Consider the following 18335-nt stretch of genomic DNA (forward strand, 5'->3'; position numbering starts at 1 on the left):
TCCCTTTTATGTGAATCTAATTGTTATGGTTAATATATATGATGAGTAGCAATTGTAGATTAGTATTGCTAACTTATTCCTTTTTTCCCTTGTTAGTTATTGTTATCAGAAAATTTTGTTTGCTTAGCATTTAAGGGAGCTGCATAGCAGTAAAAAGTTGTTTTAGTTTCATTTGATCATTGACTGAATGTTTTATCTTATTAACTTCTGTTTCTTATTTTTTCCTTGTTATTGTGTCAGAAAACAGCATGGCTTGCAACCTTTTACATGTGTATACCCACTGGAATTGCACTTGGCTATGTTTATGGTGGATTTGTAAGTTCATCTTCTTGGACTATGGTTTTTAATGGCTTCTTTTCTTTTTCTCTCTTTTCTTCTTGGTTTAATATACTCTAATAAATTGTAACTAATAGGTTCAACCTAAAGTTCTTGATGTCATTTACTTTTCTTTCTCTGATTTTCAGGTTGGAAATCATTTTAGTTGGCGATATGCATTCTGGGGAGAGGCAATTTTGATGTTTCCCTTTGTCATTCTAGGTTTTGTTATGAAACCTTTGCAGTTAAAAGGTGCAAACTTTATTATGCATTCATACCATTGGTTTGGTTTTATATGATCTTGTGGGAACCTTAAGATGTTCAACAATTTGAAACTACAGGTTTTGCTCCTGCTGAATCAAAAAAAGCACTGGAGTCTATAGATACAGTTGCTATAGAAGTTGAAGGTGAAATATTTTTTTGATTCCTTTTGTTTAATTAGTCTAATGTTGAGTGGTTTTATATAGTCGATACACATGTTACTCTCTTATGTTGAAGCTTCTTCTTCACCTCGCATACATTTTGTAGTGAAGTTTGGGCACAAGGTGATCTAGGAGTTCTGTCATTTTTTATGTACAAGGTGCCCCTAATCCCTTCAGGATATGCAGCATAGGCCCTTAACCCTTTTGCTTGGTATTAAGTATATCAGATTACAATTGGGCCCAATACAGTTCACCCCTATTGAACGCTTGCTTGGCTAGCATTTCTATTTAAATGTTTCCTGAATCAATGATGGAATATCATGTCAGAATTGAAATCATCCATGGATAATGGGGGTTGATTGATACTTTTTTTTCCAAAGGTGAATAAAAGTTCAGTTTGTATTTTCTACCACCTGCATGCTGGGCTGTTCCCAGCTTACAGGTTTCTGCCATTATCTACTTTTGATAGCTGGGCTGGGCAGAGCTTCCTGATATAAGGTATTCTTGGTTTCTACCAATTTAGTTCAGCAGGAAAATAAACTCCAAGTTTCCAAAAATTCTTTTGAAAACTGGTAAGAATAATGTTTTCAAATTCCTTTGAAAATTGTCCAAACAAGTGATTCTAATTGGATATTTGGTTGGGGCTTTTGGCAACAACAAGGGAAAGTCGAGGAGTTTGTTGCATTTCCACCACTATGTCTCTTTGACCAAATTCAATATCATGTGGCAACTTGAAACCATCCATAACCACTCAAATATCATTGTCATGGTGTTACCAAATAAAAATATACAAGATACAGCTTGATATTTCTCTAAAATTGGATAATTATTGAAAATATCGCATGATAATGAAGTCCTTTGTTTCACAGGATTTCAGGCTCACTCAACTGCTAACTAGTAATGGATTTGAATATGAACTTTTTTCTACAATTCTTTACGTGTTTTTGGTTGATGGGAAATCATTTCATGGAGTATCCAGAGTTCTACTGTTAGCCAAAGTTATGGCCTGATTTGTAATGTAGATAATCAAGAAAGAGAAAAAAGAATATAAGGACAGAAGAGGTATATAGACATATTCATGAATATTTTATGTCTGAACTCTTAATATTCTCCCAAAAAACTTCCATGTCTCTGGATGTATTGTAAGGTTTATACTGTTTGATTCTTTTTGTGATTTTTTAATAAATAACAGAAACTTTTCAATAAACATGACCACCACACTGCACACCATATTGTTTGATTCTTTTTGTTAAATCAATTTCTATCACTTTAGTAATGACTAGCTGTTAATTGCAGATTCAGGGGTTTCAAATAATAGAGATGGTTTAGTTGCTGTAAATGAGAAACTCAATGAGTGCAAGTCAAGGAAATCTTCACTGTGAGTGGCTCCCTCGTCAAGCTTTTATAACATATGCCCGCCTGTGTATGGTTGTGTGTGCATTCATACTGCATATAAAAAATTGCATAGTGAAACTGTTAATATCAACAAAGTTTTTGTTATCTACCAAATTACTGTTATAATATAATTAGCTACTAATATATTACTGTTATTCTTTTTTTTTTGATAAATGTTAATATATTACTACTTAACCTTTTAACATCTCAGTTATCAATAAACCCATGAAAAACAAATAGTCGATTTATGGCACCACTGGATCCAATCTACAATTATCTAGGAGATTTAAAGTCTCTTTTATAATCAATAATGAAAAATTTATTATCCAAGAAGATGAAATGCCAAGAGTGGGTCCTTGTAAGGGAGCTCGTAATACAACCTAAATAACAGAAAACAGAAAATATAAATGCAATAATACCATGAATATAAAACATGATCTCTGTAGAATATAATGACCTGAGGAGAAAAGCCTGCCAACTATGTTCTTTGCTTAACTCTGAATAGGAAGCTATTCTCTTTGGAGGCATAAACGCTTCTATAATATGATGTCACAATGACCAAAAACCTATATAGCAGCACTTTGTTCCAGAAGTGGTGGGGTTAGGAGGTCCAGAGAGGGTTAAGTTGTTATCCCCAATTTAGAGGCTTCAGTTACCAGCCTCCAGAGGGTTTGTGAGTCTCAACATGGCAAAGAAATAGGGAGGATACACTATTCTTTGCTCCTGGTTACCTTTGTGTATATATTTGGGTAGCTATGTCATCCCATCCATAATTGTTTTGTCACCTAGGTAGCATGTAGGCACCTGCATTGGTGATGCCTTAGCAATTATATGTCAAAGTATGGTTGTATGGCATCTCTTGGGTCATTTGGAGAATGAACTATTAGCTTAGAAGCATGGACTGCAGCGCTTGAAAGATGCTTAATTATAGACTAGCTGATAAGAAGAGGGATGCCTCTGCTTAGCACTCTATGTTCTTTATGTAATGATTCCCCGGGTCCTCAAATCATTTCTTCATCCGTTGCAGCTTTTCTAACCAGCTGTGGACAATGACATTGTCCTGTTTTGGTGTTCACTTTTGCACACCAGGATCAGTTCTTCAGATACTGCAAGGATGGAGAATTAAGGGTCTGAACAGTAGAGGTAAATTGTTATGGAAGACTTTACTGGCGGCCATTTTGTGTACATTATGGAAGAAAATAAATCATTATATATTTGATAACAAATATAATGATTTGGATAAAGTTAAGAGTAATCTTATAGGTTTGTTGTGTTCTTGGTTGGGTGTACAAAGGATATTTCATGGTGTCCAACTTGGTCTTTTTTTGCAAGCTGGACCTTTCTTTGGGTGACTTCTCATGTTTTTGTATATTCCAATATACAAGTTCTCATTGTACATGGGCTGATGTACTTGGTTTTTTGCTTTTCCTGTCCTTGTGTTTATATTGTACTAGCAAAACTTTTGCTCATTCATGCGCTGTCCAGTTATGACTGGTTTGTATTTCTTCAGATTCTGTACTGAAATTCTACCATTTTTATGATTGGTGAAAAATGAGTTTACTATTGCTAAGTTTCTATTACTTCCCAGTTTTTTTTTATCAGCAGCTATTACTTCTCAGTTGATGTACAAAATTTGATTACATATCTGACACATTCTTGAAATATTTCACTTGTGGCAGATCTAAGGGTGTATTGAAGACTTTGAATCATTTTGAAAGATTTGGGAGAGATATGAAAGTGCTTTTGCTTAATAAGGTTTATGTTGTAAATGTTCTAGGTATTGTTTTATCATCTTTAGCCCTACAGATTTTTGTGTACTGCATATGTTTGAAGGATGAGATAAGAAATTGCAAAATGTTTATTCATAAATTTCCCATGCTCTTGATATTATTTTAGCTATTTTTGGTTACTTAATGTGTTGTTAGATTTGATGAGGGTCATCAATTTTCAAGAACCTAGTCCCAGCTATTTGTCATATGGGCTACTTGTTATAACTTCATTTGGACCAAGCTGGATTAGCTTTTAGACATTTTACTGATTTTCAAGGGGAAAATTTTCTAAGAGATGAGAGTGATGTAACCCATGGGGGGCTGCATGGTGCATCAGCCTAACTCCAACCCCAAGGTGGGAACTCCTAAGAGCTAGCCCTTGAAGTTGATAAATTCAATGTGCCTGCTGTATTTGTTCTTCTAACCATCCACGGAATCATGGATAGGGGAGTGCATTCTTTCCTTTAGGAAGAGGGAGAAAGGGAGAGATGGTATGGCTTGATAATTCCCTTTCACCCATTGAACAATGTTCCCTGTAATAGGCATAAACTTTGCAATTGTAATGTTCAGTATGCCTCCTGGGATAGCCACTTACTAGTGACTTCTTTCATCTAGCTATTTTTACTGTTTGCTTCCCCTTTTGGGAATTTATTTTATCTACTTAAGCTTTGGGCTTAGATGTAATCATATTTTTAATTCCCATAAACATGGAAGTGGCCATGATGTCCTTGAGAGTGTACACAGATTTTGTTGTGTAACATTTTCAAGAGGCTATTGAGAAGAACTTGACTATATTTCATTGTCATTCCTATCTTATCTGCTGCTGATGAAAGTGTTGTCTTTAGGTTATATATCCTACAACTTTGTCATAGGAGCTTATTCATATTGGGGGCCAAAGGCTGGTTATAATATTTATCATATGGTAAGCTATCTAAAATTTCCATGTCTTGATTGTACGACACATTTTTAGTTCAGTCTTTGATCTCATTTTCTGTTTAAGTGGTTACTCATGAGAGATGATCAAATCACCCTTTAATCCCAAAGAAACAATATGGTGACTGAAGATTATGACAACATGCAATCGTACCATTAGGATATAATTTTGTGTATGATTTATTTGATTGGTAAAAAAAGGATTTTGTTAATGAAGTGGAAAGAGAGAATATATAACAAGCAAAAAACTTCCTTCCCCTTGGCTTAGGTGCAATATGCATCTCTGTGTTGTCTCTCTCTTTTTTTAATATATATATTCGTTGGTTTTGCTAAAAATGCTGTGATTATTCTAGCTTTTTGGGGTTGGCATGTATGGATGAGCATTGGGCCAGGACATGGCAGGCCAAGGCCAAGTGCCCAATGCACAATTCAAAAGAGCAAAAATGAGAGAATGTCAAAAACAAAAATACCTTGGATCCTATATCATATAGAGAGTATATGTCCACAGTAAAAAATATATTTATATTTATGCATGTATAGGCATATGTATCTAGTGTCATGTGTGTATTATTTATTTGTGAATTGTAGAAGAAGCTTGCCACATTAATATAGTAAAAGATACTTAAAAATATTAATACATTCATGGGTGATGGGGGTACTTTTTCCTTTACCCTTTACATAACTGAAGGGTTTTTTTTTTGAAAAATGTTTAAAGGTTTCTATTGATAAAAGGGGGAGAGTTTTCCTCCAAAAACAAACATATACAACCAGGCTCCTCAAGGCAGAACCCAAAACTGTGAACAGAAATACATCAGTCATGACAAAATAGAAAAATTATCATCCCATAAGATCTTCTGCCAGTGGTTTTCAATCCTAAAAACTCCTTGTGAATCTTGCCCGGTGGAAGAGTGATCTCTCCATTCACAATTCACCCAATAACATCTTCTAACTAGGATCCTTTTGCCTTAAAGACCTTCTCATTGTACTCATGCCAAATTAGCCAGCAAATGATTATAAGAATTAGCTTCTACAAAACAGTTGCTAAAAGCTTTGCATTGCCAGGCTGAGATCCTTTGGGGGTGCCAACCTCATTCCAAACAGCTTAAAGAAATGCATCCACATGCTATAAGAGAATTGGCAGTGGGTCAATTAAGTGTGTCATTGACTCCTCCCTGATTGCACAGCTTGCATTGGTTGACTAAAGCCACTCCTTTGGAATTCAAATGGTTAACTTGGGGATCCTGTCCATAGGAAAAATATAGATTTGGATGAGTTTGCTGCTCGCTCAGTTTGCTGAAAAAATATTTAACAGAGAAAGAACCCGCTTTGGGCTCTAACCACCACAGCGGGTCTTCAGAGTTCAGAATTTGGCTGGATTTTACCTGGCCTTCAGTTTTCTTTTACATTGTTTATGGGACTTAATGACCAATCCATAACAGATTGTTTATTCTTTCTGTGTTTTTTGTGCCTTTATGATCCTTCTGCTGGAGAAACTTCCTGGAGTAATAGTTTGATGTTGTCCATTTATTTATTTTTATGTAGATTAGTAACAGAAGTTTTGTTAATAGAAAAAGTAGTGCAATCATCATGCCCTGAAAAGAGAATGGTAAGACAAAGAGAAAAACCTCCTAAGAGGCAAACCAAAAAAGCACTATAACAAAATCAAAATACACACTATGAAGGGCTCAATTTATCACTTTCATAATGCTTTGCAAATCTCTACTCATGGACCATATGTTATTCAGTCTAAGAAGTTGTGTGGTGCCTTACCTGTTCATATTGATGCAGCTTTGGATTTATTACCAGTGTCAACGAGTTTTCCTTGTTTTATTTATTGTAATTGTATACTGAGTAAGTTATCTCCTTGGCAGAAAAGTGCAGATTTGACATTTGGAGGGATTACAATTGTATGTGGAATTTTTGGAACACTAGCTGGAGGACTTATTCTTGACCGTATAAATTCCACAATCTCCAATTCTTTTAAGGTAAAAGTTGTTGCATTGACACGTCTTGAATGAAGTGTGCACTTTTCCAGCTAGTCTGGAAATTTCTTCCAGGTTCTACCATGATGAGCCTCCTCTTTCCTTTCATTGTAAATATAACATTGTTGAGAAATGATCTCCCTTGCTCTAAAACCTTGAACTCCACCTATCTCTAATCCCCCTCAAATGCTTCTTCCTTCTTGTGTTTTTTTTTTCCCGAGTTCTAATGGGTAGTGTGTTGATTTATTAAGAATGTGAAAATGGTAAAAGGCACCCAATACTTTCTATTGCCAAAACATTATTCCAATTAAACATGCAATACTTTCTATTGAGAGGGCCAATTTTCTAGAGTTAAGGATTTCATAGGAGACTACTAGCATCAGCACAAAGATAGCTTAAGATTTTTCTTTTGAAAACTTTATGGTTCCACTTTCATGTGCTCCAGCAAATAGCATAATACAAGGGGCCAGACCCCTGAGAATTACACAGGTGGAATTTTATCACAATACAAGGTCTCCAGAATGACACCTAATTTTGTTAATCCATCTGCAATGGCATTTAGCTCCCTTGGAATCCAGTACAGAGAAACATTCGTAGAAGCCAATAGGTCCCTTGCCTCTGTTAAGAAGTGACCAAGTCTCCATGGTCCAGCCTCCCGTAGTCCTAACCATTTTATAGTATTTGCTGAGTCACCTTCGATGGAGAAGTTCTGAATACCCAGTTTGCTGACTAGGCGAATCCCTGTAAGAGCTGCTACACAAATATATAGTATAAGAACTTTAGACATTTTACCACATTATAATTTTCTTATTGTCTTAAGATTGTAAGACATCTTTGCTATGATCCATGCATTTACTATTTAGTAGTCCACCTCCAAAAATTGTCCAAAAGCAAGAGATATGTCCATCTAAGATTGAACCATTGATATTACAATCGCCTGGAGTATATTATCTTAGAAATTTTTTCCCATTTCATTCTTTATCGGGGCTCCCATAATATGGCAGAATGGACAATATTCTGAAGAGTCCACCCACTTTTGCTCTTTATCAGTTCCATTATTAAGGAAACATTGTCTTTTCTGTCATTAAACAGCAAAATGCTTCTCTCCTTTTTTCCTACCATTTGATTAATCTTAGGAATTTTGTTGCAGCTGCTTTTTGGGGCAACATTTATGGGAGCAATATTTTGCTTTGCTGCCTTTTGTTTCAAGGACTTGTATGTTTTCATAGCTCTCTTCTCGATTGGTGAATTGTTTGTCTTTGCCACTCAGGTACTTTTTTTTTGAACAAGGTTAAGTAGTTCTCTGTATTAATCCAAAAATAAAAAAAAACTTCCAATCACCCAGGTTACATATTTTAACTAGTCAACATATATAGCACTACTGTTGTGGCATGCATGTCCTTTATCAGCTACTATTGTTTACATCATGAATATTTATTTTATTTTATCTAATTAAGTGAAATTTGTTATAGGTGTCAAGGTTCATTAACCCTGTTTAGGTGGAACTGAAGTAAAATAACAAACTCCTCACCCCCAACCCAGAAATTGAAATAAAGCACCCAGCAAACGAAAGAATCTAAAACTACCACCACCAACCAGCTCAAAACCACCAAGAAACCAACATATAATCAGCCCAAATACCATCAATAAAAGAATCATCCCTTGTCAGACTCTGTGAACATTCAACTCTTAACAGCCATACCTTTTTATTCGCTCCCCACCTCATCTTCCCTTGCCTCTGCCCCCACCCCCTCGCCATTGGTTTTTGTTGATGCAATGAATCCAAAATTCCTTGATTTCTGATCAAAAGCCTATCATTTATCTGAGGTAGTCTTAAGCAACCTCCCTCCCTCCATTGCCCTTTCTTCCAGAGAAAACTAATTGCCTTGCAATGGCTTCCCATCCCTTCTCACGAGGAAAGAAATCAATTTTCCTAATTGTTATGAAAATGCTCTTTTTAATTTGATGTTATTTGAACTAAGCATCTGAATAACTTGAAAACTTGAATTTTGAAAATGTTTTATTAATGGGAACACATTAACCTTACATTTGCAGGGCCCTGTGAATTATGTGTGTCTCCATTCTGTTACACCTAACATGAGACCACTATCTATGGCTATGTCTACTGTTTCAATTCACATCTTTGGTGACGTTCCATCATCACCACTTGTCGGGGTTCTCCAGGTTTGCCCTTATGGTTTCTTTTTGTTTTGTAGTTATTACTTTTATGTAGTTAAGAACCTAGTGATATCACTTTCTACGATTTGTTGGAATGGAGTTGTCTATGCTGAGAATTCCTGCCTCATGAAATGATACAGTTTTTTTTTTTTCCTTTTTGATGATACTTTTCATTTAAGAACTCACTAAAAAAAGATCCATATATTCTGTTAGGATTGTCAATAGGTTGGGTTGACCTGACAGAACCGTTTGGAACCAATTGTATAGGGTCTGGGACTGCATTTTGTCCCAATTATATTTGGGCCAGAATCAGTTTTGGTTATTCTAATACCCGTTTTTCTCATGGTTGTTTGTAATATTATCATGTTATCACGCCCAGGCGTGTCAATTTAACAATTGAACAGGTTCATTGTCTAATTACAGGTGAAAAACACAGCTGTCAATTATAATCCTGTCTTATCAGGTTAGACCCAATGGTCCTGATTAATAATTGGGTTGGTTCTGGGTCTGTTATAAGTTATAACAGCCCCTATAAGGTCTGGTTTGGTATTGGTTCTGTACATTTATTTGTCAGTTTGGAACTGGGTCCACCCTGACCCTGGACCAGACCCAACCCATTGACAGCACTATATTGTGTACTTCAGTAAGAGATCTAAATTTAATGGATTTTCTACTATATTGTGTACTTCAGGGGCCATTGCTTGGTGTAAAGGTAAAAAATTGAGCTGACAAGTCTTAGAATACAGGTTTGGGAGTGGGAGCAAGCACTTTGTGTAATAAAATGCCAGAGGTTAGGTCTGTATCCAGTCCACCTGTTCCAAGACCCTGGATAGCTGGGACCAATGTTGGGCAATGGCCTTTTTCCAGGTGGAGGAGAAACCTAGGTTATCATTGGATGGATTAGAGAGGAGATGATGGTCCTTGGGCTTGCATAGTTGCATCACCAATCTGGGAAGGTTAAGTTGTAGGTCTCCACAGTGAAAACCTTGTTCAGATGAATACTATGATCTGCTTCCAACTTTGTAGCTGATGCTTCATGAAGGGGTGTGGTTTTTAGGGTGCAGTGATTGTTGTGCGCATGCAGCTTCTCTCTTGGGTGGGTGTGGGGTTCTAACTTCTAAGTTCCTTCTGTATCCCCTTTTTGTCATCCTTTTAATTTATACCTCCAATAAGCATGACCAGAAGAGGCTTCTGTGGTTTATACAAAGTTATTGAATTCATCACCTCAAGTAAACATGACTGAGTAGGGTTTTCATTTTCTTTGCCTCTCTTTTCTTTTTATTTGCTCCCACTATTCCTTTTTTTATCAGTAACTGATTATTTTATTTATTATGGAAAGTGGACATGATTAAGCACCCCTAATCAGTGCAAACCCGGCCCCATGCTTCCCAAACTTGTATTACTTTTCTTACAATGATTACAAGATTTCCACTTGGTTAATCATCCCCCCCCCCCACGCACACACACCCCAATAAAATTGATCTTGTTTTGCTCCTTGTATACCCAATATGACAGCCATACCATTGGATGATCTGTATGTCCAAGTAATTTTTGCTCGTGTCCACAAATAGTCTTTTTACCTCCCTCCCATCATTCTAGTCCCAATGGTTTGATCTGTCTTGAGTTTAGGGCTGTCAATGGGTTACGTCTAGGTTGCAACAGTGTAGATCTGGTCAGAAACCAATAAGAAAACCCAAACCCTATAGAATTTGTAAGTGATAGAACCAACACGGCAACACCTATCCTATTATAAATCTGGGTTATTGGGTCTGAACTTATTATAAATGAAGGGCCTTTAGCCTGGTAATTTGATAATAAACCTTTCAATTTTCATGCTCTCTCTTCTCAAAATATTTCAAGACTAAATTACTTATACCTCCCCTCAGGTTTACCTATTAACTTAAGGGTGAGTTACTTGTTCCACCCCTCAATTAAATTTTCATCAGTTTTAGTGATGGAAAGTGTTCATGTGACACTTAAAAGTTTTTGAAAGTCCATTTTATCCTTTTAAGACGCTTTTTTGTTTATTATATGGACAAGTTAACCTAATTTATGAGCTGATAAAAAAATAGCCTATTTTGCTTCTTGAAGGGACAAATTAGTGTTATGTGGAATGAAAAATTGAAAATAGGTTGAAGAAAAGTAAGGCAAAAGTTACCTTTTCTTAGGGATGTCTTGGTAAAATACTTGTTTTTGTCTTTAATTCTTTATCTTATCTTCATAGGCCACCCGAAGTTTTGTGGTCCAAGGAGGTCTTAGTATTTCATTGAAACCCTAGTGGAGGTGGTAATTTGCCCATATTTTAATATTCCTTCCATATAAAATGATTATTTTAGAGATTGTATATGAAATTATTTCAGATAAATCATGAGAAACATACATAAAATGTTGGGTGGTATCTTTGTCATATGTAATATGTATTTGCATAATAGGTTCAAGTTTTAATCGGGCCAGAATAGGTAAACACAGTCCAACCTCATTAATAGCTGACACAAAATACAGACCCAAGCTCTATGTAATAGGGTGGATCTTTTGGGTCTGTTGGGTTGCCCTGAACCACTGGCAGCCATACTTGAGTTTGGAATGATTAAGTTGATAGAATTGGTTTTCTTGGTTTTTTCATTCATCTGCTCAACCCTTCTCATAAATATTGTTTGATGCTGATTCAGACTCATAGTTTGAGTTCCCATTTTAGCTTTTGCAATGATGAGGTGATAACAAGATTATTGTTGCCTCACAAAATCTTTATATCCTATTATTATTTTTTTAAATCCTGTTAATGGTCTTATATTGGTAAACATCCTGCAGGATTATGTTAATAACTGGAGGGAGACTGCTCTTATTCTCACATCTATTCTGTTCCTAGCTGCAGGAATATGGTTTATGGGTAAGGCTCAATGAGTTGCTACTTTGTGCATTTCTTCCATTTATGCCCCAAGAGTACTCCATATTTTCTTGTACTATTATCTGAGCTTGGTATTTAGTGTCAAACTATTTTTTGTAGTAAAGAAAAACATTTTTAAGGGGTTCTGAACAAGGGGGGAGGAATTTCGAGAAAGGATCGTTGGCTACTTCAGATACCTCGCAAGACCCGAGTAGGCTTCATGCAAAAACCATTAAAGAAAAATGGTGGGGTAACAGGGGTGGGTCCGAACTTGGCGGAATTTTGGGTGCTTTTAGTAACTCGCTGGACCATCCTGGCGAGTCCTCTCTTAAAGGAATTAATAGAGTTTTATGGCCCCAAAATTCCTGACGGTGGTTTTAGCCTTTTTAGGGATATATCTCTCTTATCTTCCTCAGACCTGGTCATGGTTGGAGAAAATGGTGCTTCAGTAGTAGATCTCAGAGAAGGGAGGGTTCTCTCCAAGGTTGTTGAACAATCGAAGCCGGATAAGGATGGGTTTGAGTGGCGTATCACAAGATTCAGTAATGAGAAAGAGGAGAGATCAAAGAAAGACAACACGGCAGATAAAAAAGAAGGGGAAGGAAAAAACTGGAGGAGGGGGAGAGGGGGACAACAATCTGGCTGAGCCTGTTTTGGAAGGTGTCGGACACAAGAAAGTGGGTGAATCAGCAGAGAAGAAAGATGGGAAGAGTGGAAAAGGGGAAAATTCTATGTCAAAAGTTTACATAAGGAAACAAAAATATAGAACTAGACCTTTGCAAGATGATAAGGAAGCTGATGATGAGGATGGAGCAGCTTCGGCTTTAGAAAAGGAAGGGGTAATTATTGATGAGACTCGTGAAATTGAGACGGAAGTGGATATGGAAAAGGTGCTGAACAGGGAGGTGGAGGTTAGTAAAATTTTGGGTTTATTTTTACTTTTTTTTGGGGGGGGGGATTTTGCTAAGGAAACTTTTAGGGAGGTGAAGAAATGTCGAGATAGTTCGAAGGAGAAGGAGGAGAATTTAATTTCAAGCAATAAGGTGGCTGGTTCTGGTTCTTCATTGGTCAAGGTGAATGAGAGTCTGAAGACTGACGAAAATAGAGAGTTTGGGAATGACAAAAGAGAAGAGTTGAGTGCAATCCAATTTTTTGAAAAGAATGCGATCTTTGAATTAGAAAAGATCAATGCAGACAGGGAGGCTTTTTTAACCAAGGAGAAACCTCCTAATGCAGTAAGGAGATTTAGAAGACAGAAAACTAATCAAACAGTGCAAGTTTCAAAAGTTTTTGCCAGATTAAAGCTGAGAGTTTTTGGGGGTGGTTCCAAAGAAGGGGAAGAAGACGAAGAAAACCTTTCAGGTAAGTAAAAATAGTTTGGTTTAAGACATTGGAGGCAATGAAGAATTGGGTAAAGCATGGTGTTTAAGTCCCATCAAATAGGTTTCTGTGTTCAGGGTAGGTATTTTTGACTTTTTGTTTTAAGGTTGAGATAAAGGGTTAGGTGGGAGTTATCAGTTTTGCTTGCTTGTATGAGTGTCAATGGAAGAGGATGTTATGTTTTCTCGGGTTTTCAGCTTTGGTTGGGGTGGGTACCTCAAAACGTTAAGCTGATGTTGTTTTCCTGGGTTGGGTGATGTCTTATCACCCGTTTGTATCCTCCTTTTTTTGTTTCATTAATAAATTTTCTTCTTTATTTATCTCCAAAATAAATAAGAGACAAATTACTAGTTCCAGTGATAAGAAGTCATCGAAGTAGGAAAGAAAGAAGACAAAAATTGAAAACACCATCACCCCACATACACACCTCTTCTAAAACAGCACTCCCATCTCAAAACCTACAAATAATCCTACAAAGCATCCATTTGGAAAAGGAACTAAAATTCCCTCCTCCCCCAAGCAGTTTAAATCTAAATGAGACATGGATTCCTGTCGTATATTTCAAACCCAATTCCTGACCATCCACCCACAGTACTTTAATCAACTTCGATCAATCTCTCTCCATTCTCTCAATCAAAATTTCCACCGTACCCCTTACTGACCACTCAAGAAAGATATTAAGAACTTTTAATTCTTCCTTTCACCTCTAATTCCAAAAACGTTTTTCTGGCATATTCCTCCCTACCCAAAAAATGAAAAAATAGGCCCAATTTCTTTGTGACCTGAATTTCTTTTTCTATTGTCTTGCTTAGTCTGTTTTCTTATCAATATCAGTGTTTAGAAAACCAGACCAGACCAACCGGTTGGATTGGTTGAACCCTGAACAGGCCCCTGGCTGGTTTGTTCATGCCCCCAAAACCACATTGGGTAAAAACCGGCCAAAACTGGTGACCTGAATGGTCAAACCAGAAAACTGGTGGCCTGGTCCCGGTTTTAGAAAACTGGCCGGTTTTTGAAAATTCTTTTAGCACATAAATGCAAACTTCTAAAGGCCATAACTTTGTGTTCAGATGTCTGATTGTGGTGATTTGTTTTTTGATTTTGGGTAACTCCTGAGATGTACGTGACGTGTTCCCAAGGTGTCTTGGCACCTTGGTCAACTATTTTTGCTAAAACATCTTTTTGGCCTCAAATCTTAATTTTTAATATAAAAAAGTAATAGTAAAATAAAAATATATGTTATAGAAGAATACAATTATATATTTTGAATATATTGTAATTTATTATATAATTTATAATATATTATATTATATATAGTGCACACACAAAGACACACATACATACTCTCTTTTTCCGGGTTGATGCCAGTCCGGTTCTCTGAACATGGATCAATATTATAAACTTCATCCTTTTCTATTACATCTTAAAATTTCTTCAATAATTTTTCTTCTGATGATTTCTGCATTACATGCATCTCCAACATCTTATCCATGGGAACTTCTAATGACAAACAGACAAAGAAGTATCTGGTGTTGTCCTGACTTGATCATAATTAGGCTCCTCTTTCTTTCTGCTGAAGCACCTTTTTTATTTTTATCTACAATTAAACTTGAACCCACTGTTATCTTGCAACAAAATCAAATACTGTATCCACTTGAGTTTTCTCAACTTCTTTTTTCCTAAAAGAAACGTCCTTGGTACTCTTCCTCCTATAGACCCTTTTGAGCTTTTTTCATCTCTGACTACACATAACGACATTGTACCCTAGAGAATTTTTGGCCCCACATAACCACCTATATCTGATGTCAAACTGTAGCAATTGGACCAACCTTGTTGACTTAAAAAGTGGAAAAGAACAGGCCACAGAGTGCATCAATATCAAATGCTGAATTTAGTCTGCCCTGCCATGTAGGCTCTAGAGACTCCTTGACTCTGTATGGACCACACTAATATCATCCTTAGATTATCTCTTGCATTCCAGCATGCCTCACAGTAAATTGGCCATCTGAGAAAGCTCCATGTATACGGGAGCCAATGGGCCAGCCAGGTCCAAAGCCTGGACAACATACTCTAGAATACTTAATGACCAGTAGAGCATTTCAATTTTTGCACTTGCAAGTGTAAGGGTGCCGGGAAGGATAAGATGGCCTGGGCCTTTGAAAGTGGTGTCTTAGATGCGGGTTCAGGTTGGATGGAACTACAAGCCAGATGGACCCCCTGGCTCAAGCTGGGCACAAGTCCTTGGAACCTTGGAGGCCGGTTTCCGTAGTGATGGTATCCTGTTGGTGGTTGACTGGGGAAATCTCAGTCTGAAGAGCGGGTGCACCCTCTGCAACTGAAGGAAGATTTGGTACTGGGATGGGTGTCCTTCCTGATCCTATGTGTGTCTTAATCGTCTCAGGACAGGACCAATGTCAAATTGCAGATGTTTTCTGTCATCAGTTTTTTTTGTCAGACTTGCATTGCATTTGCACCTGGGGCTGGCTCCAATCACAGTTGCATTCGGTCTGTGGTTGCACCCAGGTCTGTCCTAGGTGTACTGGATCCTGAGGGTGCTCCTGTTTGGGGGTGGGGGGGGGGAGGGGGGGCTCTTACACCAAGTTCCTCTCTCAGCCTCTCAAACTCTACATCATGGGGTACTTTGGGTTTATTCTTATTGACTGAAAACTTGGATTTTGGTCTTTGAACTTTCCCTTTATGCTAATTCTTGTTGTTGAAGTTGTTTTTTGGCATCATTTGGTATTTGAACGATGGAGGGTTGGATGTGGTCTGAAAACTCTTAGTATGATTTCATCCTTGAGCAATGGAGGGTTGGATGGCTGCTGCATGCGTTATTCATTATCCCTTCTTTGCCTTTTGCTTGGATAACTAGGGTTAGGGGTGAGCAAATGGGTAGGTTCTACCCGGAACTGAATGGAACCAACCTTGAACCGACCTTACCCAGTGCAGGAAATATCAAATTGATGTTTCTTGAAAACTCTTAACACGGATTTCTATGTGGTATTTTAACTTTAGTTTTAAGTGATTAAGCAACTAGTTCCGCAGTTATCTGATTGTAAGCTGCATGTGCAGGTATCTTTTTACACAGTGTGGATAGATTCAATGAGGATGGTGAGCATCAAGTTTCCGGGGTGGAAAGGTCGAACCTCAGGCCATTGCTTGATGGCACGAAAACAGAAACCCAAGAGGAATCTGCAGAACTGTAAATCATGAGCACAATATCAAGTTTTTGTTTTCTTCCAGCTGGGCCCAACATGGAGTTCAGATGCATAATTGTTTCCAGAATGCCTTAATCATCTCAGTTTGGATTCAACTGTAACTATACGTGTTTATATTGTTTGACAGTTGACAGCTATGAAACACGGAATAGACCGACTGTGTAGGAGTTCAAGAACAAGTTTCTTTGCATATCACTTGCAAATGTACAGACATCTTAGGAATCATGTAAATAAATTTACAAGTTTTTTATTAATTCTGTAATTTGGTAATGTTGATCCGGCGATTCCCATGTTGGAACTGCTTTCAATCTCATTGGCAATTCGCGACCAAATAAGGGTTCATATCCATAATCAGAGATGGGGCATTTAGCGACACCCTTCAAACTGGGTTCATATCCAAGTATGTTGTATGCATGTCTTACCCAGATCCAGACCAGGTTCTGTGAAGAAGGTGCTGACTATGCCTGTTTGGCGTGTCTTTATGTGCAGTCTTTCGGTTGTTTACAAGCTGGGCAGACCGTGCTGTGGTTTTTTTCCATTTGGATCGTAACAGATCTAACCATCAAAAGTTGGTGTGTCGAAAAGATGTGAGAAGTCCATTTTGGGCTGATTTTGGAAAGCTCCAAATGAGGTTTTTCATGTCTTTCTCGCTTTATTCCCGTGCGAAAAGACAAAAAGACACATGAAAAGATGCGTGATAGTCAAATTAGCTTCGGGCTGTCCAAATTTTCATGTAAAAGCTCAATGCATCTTTTGACTCAGAGTTACCAGGAGATTTTCCAAAAAAACTTTCCTAACGGCCCCCGCCCCTAAATAAGGTTCTGCATCTGACTGTTTCTGGATGAAACACGCGGTATACAAGGTTAGATCATCAAAGGATTTGTACATATGAGGATTAGGGCATTAGCACTTTGTTGAATCGGATGTAATTATGACCTTAGGGATGTGATTATGAGTGCAGCCATCCTGATAGGTTTACTCTGATTCCATTATTCCTAATAAAAAATGCTAGAATGTCTCTCTCAATTACCTTAATTATGTAAAATTGTAAACTACCAAACTCTACCTATATCTTTCCACATGGAGGAATCCATGGTTGATCCATAGTGTCCATCAAAAAGATCGGCAGAGCTTGACTCCTCCAATGCGCAGTCCTTGTCCCTTATCCCAAATTCCCAACTCTCAAAGCATCCACTTGGGCCAAAAAGGGATTTAGTTTGTGTAAACTAGAAGTCTAGAAGGGATGAGAGCAACATGTAGGGGACCTTGCCCTTTCAAGCATTTTGTGGGGAGACTAGAATCTAAAAGGATCAAGGTGTTCCTGATGAGTGAAAATTCTTCAACGATTGCAGCCTTAAATTTAACAATAACATATTGTTCCTGCTGCGAAAGCGTATTATGTCACGCTTACTTCCTTGATTTTTTTTTTTTCTTTTGCAACTTTAATTTAATTGATTTTTGTGGTAATTATTGAACTACAGTATTTATCTAAACGGTTCAATTAGTATCTCAAGAATCAACTACTGGTCTGAATTTCGGAATTAGGACTATGGCCATTTGGTTGGAGTCTAAATTTGATAGAAGAATCTGGACCTGCTCCTAGACTTCCTATTCATTGACAACTCTACCCAAACCTACCCACATAACATCAGTCATGCATAGGAAACATTTCATCCTCTTACATGTTATTATACATGGGGAGATGTTTCCAATGCAACGAGGTAATGTTTTGTGGGTAACGTGGGTAGAATTCTTGTGGATAGGAGATTCGGAATCGTTCATAAGGAAATGTTCTCAACACATGGTGAAAAGGTGTGAGGTCGGTGTGAGGAGTGATCTATGAAGGGTAAATCCCTGTT

The 18335-nt window shown here is 37.4% G+C and overlaps 1 protein-coding gene across 1 annotated transcript in view; it reads left to right on the forward strand.

The window, feature by feature from the left end:
• Positions 1-16730, forward strand: part of LOC104595586 (putative sphingolipid transporter spinster homolog 2) — a 28230-nt gene extending 11500 nt beyond the window's left edge. The window contains exons 6-16 of the mRNA XM_010256369.3: positions 241-315; positions 465-567; positions 657-722; positions 2034-2115; positions 3812-3909; positions 4747-4823; positions 6706-6819; positions 7967-8086; positions 8872-9000; positions 11803-11881; positions 16331-16730. Coding sequence (XP_010254671.1) covers positions 241-315; positions 465-567; positions 657-722; positions 2034-2115; positions 3812-3909; positions 4747-4823; positions 6706-6819; positions 7967-8086; positions 8872-9000; positions 11803-11881; positions 16331-16464 — 1077 coding nt within the window. The 3' untranslated portion in view covers positions 16465-16730. The remainder of the gene's footprint in view (positions 1-240; positions 316-464; positions 568-656; positions 723-2033; positions 2116-3811; positions 3910-4746; positions 4824-6705; positions 6820-7966; positions 8087-8871; positions 9001-11802; positions 11882-16330) is intronic.
• The last annotated feature ends 1605 nt before the right edge of the window (positions 16731-18335 follow it).

The sequence above is a fragment of the Nelumbo nucifera genome, chromosome 5 (assembly GCF_055504915.1).
Source record: "Nelumbo nucifera cultivar China Antique chromosome 5, China Antique-T2T, whole genome shotgun sequence".
Taxonomy (NCBI): domain Eukaryota; kingdom Viridiplantae; phylum Streptophyta; class Magnoliopsida; order Proteales; family Nelumbonaceae; genus Nelumbo; species Nelumbo nucifera.